The following is a 13212-nucleotide window of genomic DNA, read 5'->3' as shown; positions in this document are numbered from 1 at the left end:
GATAATTTTTTTAAAAGATTTTATTTATTCATTTGAGAGAGAGCACAAGCAGGAGGAGAGGCAGAGGGAGAGGGAGAAGCAGAGTCCCTGCTGAGCTGGGAGCCCAATGTGGGATTTGATCCCAAGACCTAGAGATCATGACCTGAGCTGAGGGCAGACGCTTAACTATCTGAGCCACCCAGGTGCCCCTGTACTGATAATTTTTATTCAGAGGCAAACACTGGCATATTGTACTTTTAATGACAGAAAACTTTTCCAAGGCATTTAATAAACTATTAACTTTTTCAAACCACTCATTCAGCCATAACCTTGAAAGCAAAAAAAGAATAACATGAAGGGCCTCATTAAAATAATTTGTTTACTTTTTTAATATTGTTTACTTCCAATGCAAATAATGAACACAAGCATTAATTAAATAATGCAATACATCTAATGCTCATTTACTGTAGTATGGCTTTAATAACAAAATGGACTTATTATGGGAGTAAAATGATGTGATTTAGCAAAAAGATGAAAATAGTTTCAATCAGAAAGCTATTCATGAATTATTGAGTATTCTGTGCAAAATGAATATGGAATTATTTTATCTTTGAAAAGTGGGTATTGAGCCCTTATTCAGATCCCTGCTCGAAAAGATCATAAACATTGGAGGGGTAAACAATAGATCTACCAAACTTAGACTAATGAAAGCATCTAAATTTCTGCTTAATATTTTAATTCTCCTAATGATAGTGCTCTGGCAAAGTCAGCATGTTAACATCGGGACAGTTTCTAGTATATAGCCACAGACTACACGATCATATGGCCTCATCAGACCTTTAAAAATCAGAAAAAAACAATAGTCTGAAATCTAGGGGGTGATGGATTGAGATAGAAAGAAAGAAAGAAAGAAAGAAAGAAAGAAAGAAAGAAAAGAAGAAGAAGAAAGAAAGAAAGAAAGAAAGAAAGAAAGAAAGAAAGAAAGAAAGAAAAAGAAATGAATTCTGTTTTATTAGCATAAACATTGTAAGGAAAAATATGAAATCAAGTTGATCAATATTACTATAAATGAAGCCATGTCCTTTGGTTATAATTCTCTCAAGATTTAGCCATTAACCACAATAAATTCTGTATCTTACACAATTTTTAATAACCACAAAAATCTATGAAATTGATAGGATGCTTTATAAATGGATAATAGCTTACTGTCCAATAAACCTCACCTTAGGCTCTCTCAGAAAACTATTTTAATTATGAAGTTTGACTCTCTGTGGTTTATCATTTTGGTCAATGTAATGCATCTGATTTAGAGTTTGCATTTCTTTAAGATAAAATAGGCTTTTACTCCACAGTGCATTTTGAGATTAAATGAATATATGTATTTGGTCTTTCTTAACAGTTCACTACTGAGTTGAAATGCTCTGGGAAGTAGTATACCATATCAGGTAGAATAAGTCAGACCACCCGGGTTGAAAATCCCAGGTTCACACTTTATTTTATTTATTTATTTTTTATTTTATTTATTTATTTATTTGAGAGAGAGAGAGAAAGAAAAAAAGAGAGCACGAGCAGGGGAGGGGGAGGGGGAGGGGCAGAGGGAGAAGCAGACTCTCCGCTGAGCAAGGAGCCCGATTCAGGGTTTGATGCTGGGCTTGATCCCAGGACTCTGGGATCACGATCTGAGCTGAAGGCGGATGTTTAACTGACTGAGCCACTCAGGCGCCCCATCAGGTTCACATTTTATTTATTCTTATAGTCCTTGGATTTTTCAACTGCAGTGTGAGGTTTATAGGAGTACCTCCCTCAGACAGTTATTGTGAGATTATGTGAGAAAACTGATATAACGTGCCTGGCACATAGCAATGATAAATACTAATTATATTTATTGTGATTGTTGTTATTACAACATGGAGCAATAGCGTATAGTGGCTAAGAGAAAAGTCATTGGAACCGAATAGAATTGGAATCAGATGCCCCAATTGCCACTTAATGGCAGTGTACGTAAAATCCCTGTCTTCATTTTTCTTAATATAAAGACTTTGGTTAGGGGAACATATCCTGCTGTCCAAATCCAATCCAGAATTTCTGTGGAATCTCATTTCTTACTCATACCACAGTCCGAAACAGGTATTCCTAGTCAGTTTTCTGCTATACGGGGCTTCTCCCATCTTTTGGTTCTGCAAACTCCTAGTGGCATCTGAGGGAAAGGTAGAGAGAAACGACCTGCTCCTTAAAGCCATAAGCCCAGAAGTGCCTCACATCGGTCTTGCTCCCATTCCAGTGATGGCAGTGGGTAATGTGGCCACATGTTGATGCAGAGGGGGCTGGGAAAAAATGGAGTCCCTGGCTGGTGAGCTGCTTCCCTGTGACAACACACATTTTGGTGTAACGCTATTCATCTCTGCCACAAGGATCAATGATCTCAGCCCCGATTCTCCAGAGAACAAGGCCCGAATTTCGTGCCCATCCTTTATTTGGAAGGCATGAATCCATGATTTAGAGAGTGAGGCACAAAGGAAGAGAGGCAGGAAATGACGGGGGAATAGTGGAGGAGCTGTGCCATCAAGCAGGCTGCTACTCCAGTGAACCTCAAAGAGACACAGAGAATCACTGGGCAGCTGCAGCACTTGACTTAGAAAGAAGCCGCAGGTAAGCTGTCGGGAGAAAGCGTGAGGCAGTCTGCGGGACAGGGGGAGATCCGGATGGAGGAGAGGAATTTATCTGCTATGTTTCTTCTCATTTCCTGCTTCCCTTTGGCTAAAGTTCACCACCGAGTCTTCACTGCCTGCATCATATGTGCCCTGGGCACACCTTTGGATGGCTACTCAGAAAGCCAGATCCTATGCCTTGTAAAGTGGCATTTTATACAAATCTGGAAGTGGATGAGGAACCGAAAGCCTGTCTGCACTCTGGCAGTCAGGAGAGAGGGCCTCGAATTCCAGAAAGGTGACTGGCAATCCTCAGGAAGTGGGGCCAAATGGGTTCAAGCAGGCTGCTTATCTGCAGAGACAGCTGAGGTAGACTGACAGGATGAGGGTCTAGGTAAGGACTTGGGGGGAGCACTTGAGGCAGCAAAAATGTGTCCAAGCTAGTCACCCTGCAAAATGAAATAGCTTTTTTTATGTAATGCAAATGGAAGACAGTATCAGCATACAACAGAAGTAGACCAAATAGAAACTAATGTATTTATTCTGGCAAGATTTGGATTCAGAACTAAATGCAATATATCTGTTCATTTCTTGAAAAGGAGAGCATACTTTTTCCTCAAAAAACAAACAAAAAAACCAAATGCATAACATTCTAGTGCCCAAAGTCACCAACAAAGGTTTGCTTTTCTGAAAATCTGGTTTGATTTGGTCTTGTATATACGGAGAAATTTCACTGTAGAAACAATTTCAGTTATTATTAACATCATTTATATTCATATACATAAAACCCACATCTTACAATCCAAGTATCGTCTTCTGTGTTGACAGCGGCCATACTTTAGACATTAATAAGATCAGGTATCCATTCAGCACTCTTTCCTAAATCATTTTGCCCAAATGAGAATTTATAAGTGAGTTTTATCCTCCTCCATGAATGATTTTCCAGAATCAAAACCAGTTATGTGATAAAACTTAATTCCTCTAAACAGATTTTGTGTTTCATGTTTCAAACTGATAAGGACAATCTGAGTCTATATTCTGGAATAGCAATTAATCCAAAATAAAAAATGATAGCTAATAACCTGTTTCATAAAATCTGAGCCGTGTTTTGTTTCGTTTTGTTTTTTTTTTTGTAACCCCATCCAGTGATAAGGGTAGGATAATGAGTGGTCCAGTGATTTGTTGCTTACACACATGCCCAGTCTTCCTCATGGAAAATGCCATCAAGCAAAAGAGCATCTGGCCTTTGATATTTTCTTAATGTGCATTAAAGGGCCCCAAATTTCCCATAAAAAATGGAAAACATAATCACAAAGTTTTAATCTAAGTCAGAGAAAAATATAGAGAGGATACCCTGTCAGCTATCATTGGGGAATAGTAAAGACAGACTAAAAGAATAATAAAAATCAGAAGTGGACAAGACCCAGGATCCATTTTTAATGACTTCACATTGCTCCAACAAAGAGGTTTTTATATTTTATTGTCCAGAAGCAGAACTTTTAAATAATTCTATTTAAATATTTTAAAATCAGTCATTTATATTTTAAGTTTACCCTAGAAGAGATATGATAAGTACACTCTTAGATTCAAATCCAAATTTAGTCAATTTTTAAAAAGTGTATTTTTATAATGATGTACAATATGATCCATTGGCATCATGCAGTTCATTAGCAGACTTTTTCTTGTGTTTTATAGCTGTAGAATCAGAAATATGTTTTCTATTAAAGGATTCTTTAATTTCAGCCTTTTTGAATAAAATCTTGACAGTCTTCCAAATAAATTCGACAACTTTTCTGAAAAACTTGTTCCAATGTTTAACAATGTTTAAATTCTGAAAATTTTTCCTTCTAATAAATCTGAGTCCTTAGCATTGTTCTTCAAGCCTAGGTCTTTCTGCTTTAGCCTTGTAACAATGAACTACTGAGCAGGATCATTTTTATATAGTCCTCTGTCAATGTATCTCAGATTTCTCTTCTTGAAGCTGATATATTTATTTACTTGAATTTTACCCAAATCACTTTAATTTTGTCTGGTATACTTCTGAATTGATCCCAAACTCTATCATCTGCTTTGATGGAGACATAAGGTCATTTCCTAATACAGATCAATGTGAATGGGAATATTGTGTTTTAATTTTGTAAACTATTAAGTTACATTTTGTAAATTATCTCATTTTGTAAACTATTATCCTGAGATATGTTATTTATTTCATAAGGAATCTGGAAATTTTCCACTGTAATTCTCTATTGGGTAACAAAAAGAATTGTAACAAAATGGATTTTAGAATTGGGGAGATGGGGGGAAGGAGAGACTGGACCTGGAGAGCTAAAGGAACACTTCATGGAGATTATTTTGGAGTTATATCATCAAAACGAGCCAGAGTGGGTCAAAGAAAAATAAATGTGTCCCAGATGAAAAGGGGGCATCCAACATATAGAGTTGTGAAACCATGGTGCATATTGGAATTGCCATGAATTTAGCATGGTTGGTTGTAGAAGAAGGGGGGATGAAAGGAACTCAGAGGATGGTTGGGGAATGATGTAAAGGAGCTTATATACCCTACTGACAGATTTGTACATTATCATGTAGATAATAAGTTTTCCAGAAGAGATATAGTAAGATTTGTGTTCTAAAGAAAAAAGTCAAAATGTAGAGAATGAAATGAAATGATTTTGTGTGGCCCCAGAGGAAACAGTGAGAGAATTCAGATGAGAAAAAGTAAGAGCTTAAATGAGGCTGTGGTTATGATATGAAGACGATGGAGCTCTTTCTGGAATTCAGGCTCTGTATTGTTTGCTTGTAAGTGGTACAGGAAAGGGAAGAATTGAGAGAGTGAAGGTTGTGAAATGGATAAAGGGATGATTAAGCAAGACAAACAATAGAGAAAAGGGGACAAGGCTGAGAAGACAGTGATTTCATTGAGGTGTCTGTGCTAAATCCTAATGGTGGTTAGTTAGAAAACACAGTTCTAGTATATAAGTGAGAGCTGGGGGCCAGAGGAAAAACTGAGGAGTCAACATGTCCCAAGTGATGGATCAGACCAGAAGCAAGACCAAACCCATAGGAAACATATAAACTACAAGAAATAATGATGGTCTAGAACAGTAAACTAGGGATTACCAATACTTAAGAAGTGGGAAGAGGAAGATAATTCATTGAAAGAAACAGAGGAGGGAGAGTATAAAAGGTGAAATAAAAATTTAGAGAGAAAATATCTCCGTAGCTGAGGGGCAGAGAGTTTTAAGGAAAAGGAGCAGAACCTAACAGTCCAAAGTTCAAGTAGAAGGATGATTGGGAGAGAAGGCATCAGACTGTTTTTGTTGACCCTCATGGTTAAAACATTTTAGATTAGTTAAGGAAGGTAGTAAAACCTGCAGTGGGTTGAGAAGAGAATGAAACATGAGCAAGCAGAGAATGTGACTGCAGAAAATTCAAGAATCCTGGCAATCATGGAAGAGAAATAGGTAAGATTGAGAATAAGCAAGGTTGTGGGGTTGATGCTTGCATATGCTTATGTATTTTTTTGAACAGGAGTGACTTGAGTGTGGCTGCGGGCTAAAGGATGTAATCCGTTTGAGAGAGCGAGGTTGAAAATGTAGGAGAAAAGAGACAACTCAGAAAATGAGGAACAGGATTGGATAGAATTAGGATCCAGAGAGGAAAAGCCTTGGGCTGAAGGAGTGTCTCTTCCTCTGAGGCAGAAGATGACATGCTAGTGAGTGGATCATGCACTGTATGGCAACAACAGACCAGGAGATTTTGATGTTCAGAGATACCACTGTCATGCCAGGCATGGGAGTTCATTAGACAGGAGGACCAGAATCACGGGCGCAGATCCAAATTTCCAGAAGCCAGAACAGAATATGGGAAATGATGACACTTACAAGGAAGAGATTGAAAATGTTAATTCTCATCATGTGACCTAGTAGGAGCAAAAGCTAGGTATGGAGAGGAGGTCACGTATTGTGTTGTGATCAAGAACTTGGGACTTGGAGTCAGAGGACTGTGAGTTCTTACCTCAGCTCAGGCATACATTAAGTGTGTGAGCTTAGGAAAGGCACTTAACAACTCCCTGCTTGAGTGTCTCCACATTGTTAAGTTGAAGGTAATGGTAACAACAAAACTGTTGTAAGGAATAAATGAGAAATTGATATAAAGCTTTCAGAGGGCATGACATACAGGGATTTATTAAAGTTTATGTTTGTATGTTTGTTCATTTTGATTACACGGACTATGAAAGTAGGAAGAATGGTGAATGTTCTATCTCAAGGGCTGTATGATCTTCGCAAATTAGGAGAACACCATTTGATGGGCCACTGGAAAGGGGTGAAGCTTTGGGAGAGAGGTGTTATGAGGAAGAATAGAAAGTGACTAGGAACACACAAAAAAGTTTGCTAAGTGTTGATGACATTGGTCTTGGCAATGTTTTCATGGATATGTTATGTGTCCTTAACACATAAGGGTTTTTTTTGTTGTTGTTGTTTGTTTTTTGTTTTTGTTTTTTCCTAAGTAGAGTTAAAAACCCAGCTGAAGAAAGTGGCCATTATCTGTAATGTTACTACACTGAGTAGTCAAAAGTTATTTATCCAGAATTAAGGGATATGAGGAAAATGGTAGAAGAAGGAAAAGTGGATTAAAGAGTGGAGTAGATCATCGCATGGGGGAGAGCAAAAGAGTGAGAGATGGGGGAGCATTGAAGTGGCTGCTGAGTTGGAGACATAGGCCTGTTCATAGAAGGAAGTAAAACCAGGAAGGGCATGGAGGGGTGCATAAAAGGTCTGGTGATTCAAGTCACATCAAAAGCAAATGTAACAGGGTAGGAGTAATGAAAACTCAGAACATGGGATTTGTTAGATGAAAAGCAGAATGAAGATGGCCGAAGTGGAGAGGAGGTGAAACAGTGGAGTCATGAAGAATGTGTGAGTCAAGGTCAGGGTCATGGGAGGTGACTGAATGATGGGCAGAGTTCAGATTGAGATAAATCCAAGACAGTTCCAAAGCCATGGGATTTAGTGTATGATGCTGATGAGAAGAGTGGCAGAGCTGGGTGGTGAGAACTCTGAAAAAGCTTAGATTGCTTTTTCCCCATAGAAAGAGTGGCTACTGAAAATTATATAGAGTCTTAAGCTGGTACGGGATTCCAAAAGGAAGAGTGAGTATCTTCTTTACCTCTGGAGTCCCAGTGCCCAACACAGTGGCTAAGACATTGATGTATAATACTTGTGCAATTAATGTCTATTGAATGATTCTATGAAATACTGGGTTCAATCCACATGAGTCTTTTAAACTGTTTTTCACTTTTCCATATCAAAGCAAAGACTGCTTAAGAATTAAACCAAATATAAATCTTAATTGTTATAACATGGGGAATTTTTAGATGCCCAAACCTTCCTTCCAAAGCACAAAAGCAAGTTGCATTTTGGTATTTTTCCTTCATTTATGAATTCAGCAAATATTCATTGAACAACAACTCTGTGCCAGGCACGGTTCCATACATCGGGAAAAATAGTGGAGGAAAAGGCACACCAGGCCCCAGCTCAGGGAGCTTAATTTTAGTGGGAGAAAAACAGACAGCATATAAAAATATAAATGTTAATTTCAGCTAGGAAGAAGGCTGCGTTGAAATTAAAACAAGTAGTGAGATAGAGAGTAAGCTGGAAGACAGCTCCCTTTTATATAAGACAGCCAGAGAAGACCTCTGACAAAGGTGACATTTATCTGGGACCTGATGGATAAGAAGGAGTCAACCATGTAAAGATTGGGAGGTATTCCAGGTAAACAGGTGGTGTAAAGGCCCAATGGGAAGATCGGGTTTAACAGAGAAGGACAGAAATGAGACCAGTATGTCTGCACTAGGGTCTAATAAGAAAGTCATATCTTTTCCCACAATGTTACATGTGTTAACATGAATGTAATGGTGGAGTATATTCAATTTTCAAGGACTGCACAGTGGTTAGAGCAGACTCTGGAGTGACACTGCCCTCATTTGACCCAGGCTCCTCCTTTTCTACCTTTTCTACCTGGGTTACATTGGGAAAGTATACCTAACTGTTCTGGCATATTATTACCTGTAACATGGCGATAATAATAGTATCTACCTCATACAGTTGTTAAAAGAATTAAGTGAATTGATAGTGGTAAAACAAAAAGGTGCTTGGCACATTAAAAGTGTTTCTTCTGTGAAATAATTTCACCTTTTTTCCCTGAATGCATTCTATGGGAAAGATAATCTCTTTTGCTACATACTCTTAATGATAATTTCTGTTGATTCTGAGTATCCCATAATCCAATTAACTGTAGAAGAAGCAGGTTGTTTTCATTTTTCTACGTCATAAATCACTCGACAATGAACATTGTTATCATGCTTTGAGATTTTCCACAATAGTGATCACCTGCGTGGCAGAGTGTGAGTGAACCTGTAAAAATATTTCACTGACTGAGCATCTGTAAGAGGCATCCTCATCTTGACTGGCTTCTCATGATTTTCCTACCAGATAGCAGAGAGAAGATACACTATTGATGGCTGTCCTGCCAGCTGAATTTATCCTGAAGGGAAGTTAAGCTTGGCTCATTCAAAGCTTCCCCTCCCAAGAAAATTTTATTGAGTTGCCAAAAATAAAAATAAGAACAACTCACAATTTACTGTAACCCCCCCCCCAATATTTCTAGCCTTTCTGAAAAAAAAAATAGTCTATTTCTATTAAACTGATAGATTTGGACATACTCGCACCGAGGCAACAATTGTGAACAGATTTCTTATAGCATCTTCGCCATTCTTCCATAATTTCATGTTTTATTTATTTGTTTTTTAAAGAACTATTTATTTGAGAAAGAGAGAGGGAGGGAGTGGGGGGAGGGTCAGAGGGAGAGAGAGAATCCCCAATAGGCCCTCCACTGAGTGAGGAGCCGGACATGGTGCTCAATCAGATGGCCCCAAGATCTTGACCTGAGCCTAAATCAAGAGTCAGTTCACCTAACCAACTGAGCCCCCATGAACCCCCTTAATTTCATGTTTTAAAGTAAAGTTCATACTGTTAAAATATTGTCTAAAATATCATAAGCCTCTTCGACTAAAATTTAAAACTATTCTATGGAAAATTGTTTGAGAAAAATACTGAATTTATAGAGAAAACGAGAGTAGCTCAGAACATCTGAAAATAGTTGGAGTCTTTGAAATATGGCATCACTTTCTTTGAAAATAGAGAAATTTCCCAAACAAGCGAGCTTTTGTTTAATGTATTGAGTTCTGCAAATTTAAAGTTACATAAATATGATACCCTTGAATCAAATTAAAATAAGAAGAAGCAGGGTGCCCAGGTGGCTCAGTCAGTTAAGCATCTGCCTTCGGTTCAGGTTGTGATCCCACGGTCCTGGGATTGAGCCCCCATAGGGCTCCCTGCTCAGCAGGTAGTCTACTTTTCCTTCTCCCTGCTTGTGTTCTCTCTTTCTCTCACATAAATAAATAAAAATCTTAAAAAATAAAATATGAAGAAACAAATATAGATAATATCCCCACTAATTAATTATTATGAATTACTGAAGTTTTAGGTAACATCCACATTGTATCAGGCAAAAGGAAGCACATGCTATAATCTATTTGGTCTAAATTAACTTTATTAAATACAAATATACATCTACTCACATGTATAGTCTTAAAAGTCTGAAAAATGAACTTCTAAAAGGCACACAGTTAGCACCTAATAAATATTTATTAAATTTGGGTTTTTTTCAGGTTTATGGACATATAAATGACAACACTGTGTAAGTTTAAGGTGTACTGAGTGGTGACTTGATGTATGCATATATTGTGAAATAATTACGTTAAAATCAGTTTACACATCTACTACGTCACATAGTTGTGTGTGTGTGTGTATGTGGTGAGAAAACTTAAAATCTACTCTCCTAGCAACTTTCAATTATACAGTACAGTGTTAACTATAGTCGCCATGTTGTGCAATTGATCTTGAGAACTTATTCATCTTCAAACTAAAATTTTTACCCTTTTTTTTAAAGATCTTATTTATTTTGAGAAAGAGACAGTACGAGTGGGAGGAGGGGCAGAGGCAGAGGGATAAAGAGACTCTCAAGCAGACTCCATGCTGAGTGTGGAGTCCAACGTGGGGCTCGATCACACTACCATGTGATCACCACCTGAGCCGAAACCAAAAGTCGGATGCTTAACCGACTGAGCCAGCCAGATGATCCCTAAAAGTTTGTACCTTTAACCAACATCTCCCTATTTCCCCAGCCCCTGGTAACCACTCTGTTTCTAGGAGTTTGACTTTTTGAGATTCCACATATAAGTGAGATCACGCAGTATTTGTCGTCTTCTGTCTGACGGACTTCACTTAGTAACACCCTTAAGTTTCATCCATATTGTTGCAGATAGCAGGATTGCCTTCTTTTTTCGGGCTGAATAATTTTTCCACGTGGATCGATATTTATATCTGCATCTATATTTGTATCTACATGTCATTTTCTTTATCTATTCCTCTGTCAACAGACATTTAGGGGGTTGCCATGTCTTGGCTATTGTAAATAATGCTGCAATGATCACGAGGGGGCAGATATGTCTTTGAAACTAGAAAAAACAAAAAAAAGAAAGGCTTTACACTATAAATATGTATAGCTGATAATTCAATAAACTTTTATTTTTCCTGACATGCATCACCAGTGATGTATGCTTTTTATCCTTATTTCAATTTTGTTTACAGAAAACTGGGCACAAACCAGAAAGTGTGGATTTGTGTGGAGCACATATTGAATGGGCCAAGGAAAAATCAAGCAGAAAGAACGTCTTTCAGGTAAGAATGTTACATATATTAAATTTGTGCCTATTACTTCTAAATCTGAGCTCTCGACATATACTTCCTTATTGTAATGTTTTCATGTGCATGGACCAGTTGTTCGAAGGTCACTGTGAAAAACTGATTTCGCCTCCTTGTTGAATTTTGGTTTGTTTTGTGCCTTTTCCTTGGTTACTGGTCGCTATCTGAATAGAAAATATATATGTGTCTGGATTAATTCTACACTCAAAGTCATTGAATGTTGCATTGTATTTGATAACTGTTTGGGGTTCAAACCTAGAGTGTTTGACTTAAATAGATTTATTGTAGAACTTTCAGATATAAACTTCTTACATTCATTTCCATTCCTGCCCCTAGTCATACATTACATTTACCAATGTAATTTAGGGGGATGGAAAGAGCTGAACAGCTATAGAAATTGGATATTTTTGTATTGCATAATTTAATTTTGGGGAAAAAATAACTATGATTAATAATTTCAATCATGTTCCATTGAATGGAAAGAACCAGATGAGATCCTTGAAAGAAAGGAAATGAGAAAACTGAATATTTCATATATGATGTTACTAAGATCCCTTTGGCAATTAATAACTTTAAATTATGGAGGCTTATCTTTTTCCATCTTTATGTGAGATTTAACTTACTTTTATATTTTCAAAGTAACCAATAATTTTCTAGGTATATTTTAGAATTTATATCATTTAGTAGCCAGGAACTAGATTATTATAATTACTATATTAAATGCCTCCTAAGACCATTTTGGCTCTTGAAAAAAGGTCAATTCCATTCTTAAATGCATCCGTGAAATTAATATATTGGGTCTTATAGAAGTGTAGGTGACATTTCCTATCTGAACTCTCACTGGGGAGAAAAAAACTGGTTTCCAGTTCTGCATTTCCCAGATGCTAATACAGGTCTACCAAATAAACTGGACCCATGTCAACATTTCTAGAACAAATTATTTTTCTGGTTCCGCTTTTATTCTATTCAGGCATTCATTTTTTATATGCTGGAGATTTATTTCTTTTTACCAAAAGAGAGAAAGAAAGAAAGAAGAAAAAAAGTAAAGAAAACTAAACATACTTGCCTAGAAATCAAAAGACTAAGTTTAGCCAAAAGTGATTAGAATCTGAATTTAAAGAATAAAGAAAAGAAAAATAAATTTTGTTTTGAAGAGAGGAATTGTAAATCAGTGATACAGCCTGTCTCCCAATTTCTTACTCTTTTTGTTATTCTGTGATAAATAAAAAAAAAATTAGAGGTCATATTCCTAGCTTTTATGAAAACCATGACGATCAGTATGAAGAGTTCTGAACTAGGTTAGGTGAGTTAAGTGGTGTTGGTGTACTATGTATTATGAGTTTAGCATCCTTGTCCTCAGGTCATAAAATAAAGACATTAAAATTTGACATTGGCATAATTCTTGGACAATAAAAACTCTTGGAGTTGGTCTAAGATAGCCTTTTTCAGTTCCTTCTGTTAGTCTTTTGAAAAGTTAAGTTAGCTCAAAAACAAGGAGGATAGTCAAATATATACAATGTATATAGGATTGCAGATATGAAAGATGAATATTTATGCATAATTTTACATAGCTTCGAACATAATATATGTAGATATATATTTAAGCCACCTGTATTGATGATATGTATGATAATATATATTAATGTTATGAGATCGACCTTTCCTTATATGACTCACTTCCTCCTGCTATAATTTTTCCCTGTTTTTCATATTTCTACAAGTAGGTACTTCTAAAGATATTAAAAAAACAAGCAAAC

The 13212-nt window shown here is 36.8% G+C and overlaps 1 protein-coding gene across 1 annotated transcript in view; it reads left to right on the top strand.

Moving 5' to 3' along the window:
* Nucleotides 1-13212, top strand: part of ARHGAP15 (Rho GTPase activating protein 15) — a 594269-nt gene that overhangs the window by 109382 nt on the left and 471675 nt on the right. Inside the window, 1 exon segment of the mRNA XM_008695878.2 lies at nucleotides 11342-11431. Within this exon segment, the coding sequence (XP_008694100.1) occupies nucleotides 11342-11431 (90 nt within the window).

This window comes from Ursus maritimus, unplaced genomic scaffold, assembly GCF_017311325.1.
Source record: "Ursus maritimus isolate PB19 unplaced genomic scaffold, ASM1731132v1 scaffold_1, whole genome shotgun sequence".
NCBI classification, from domain to species: Eukaryota; Metazoa; Chordata; class Mammalia; order Carnivora; family Ursidae; genus Ursus; species Ursus maritimus.
The sequence above is the reverse complement of the archived record's forward strand: the minus strand, read 5'-3'. Positions and strand labels throughout refer to the sequence as shown.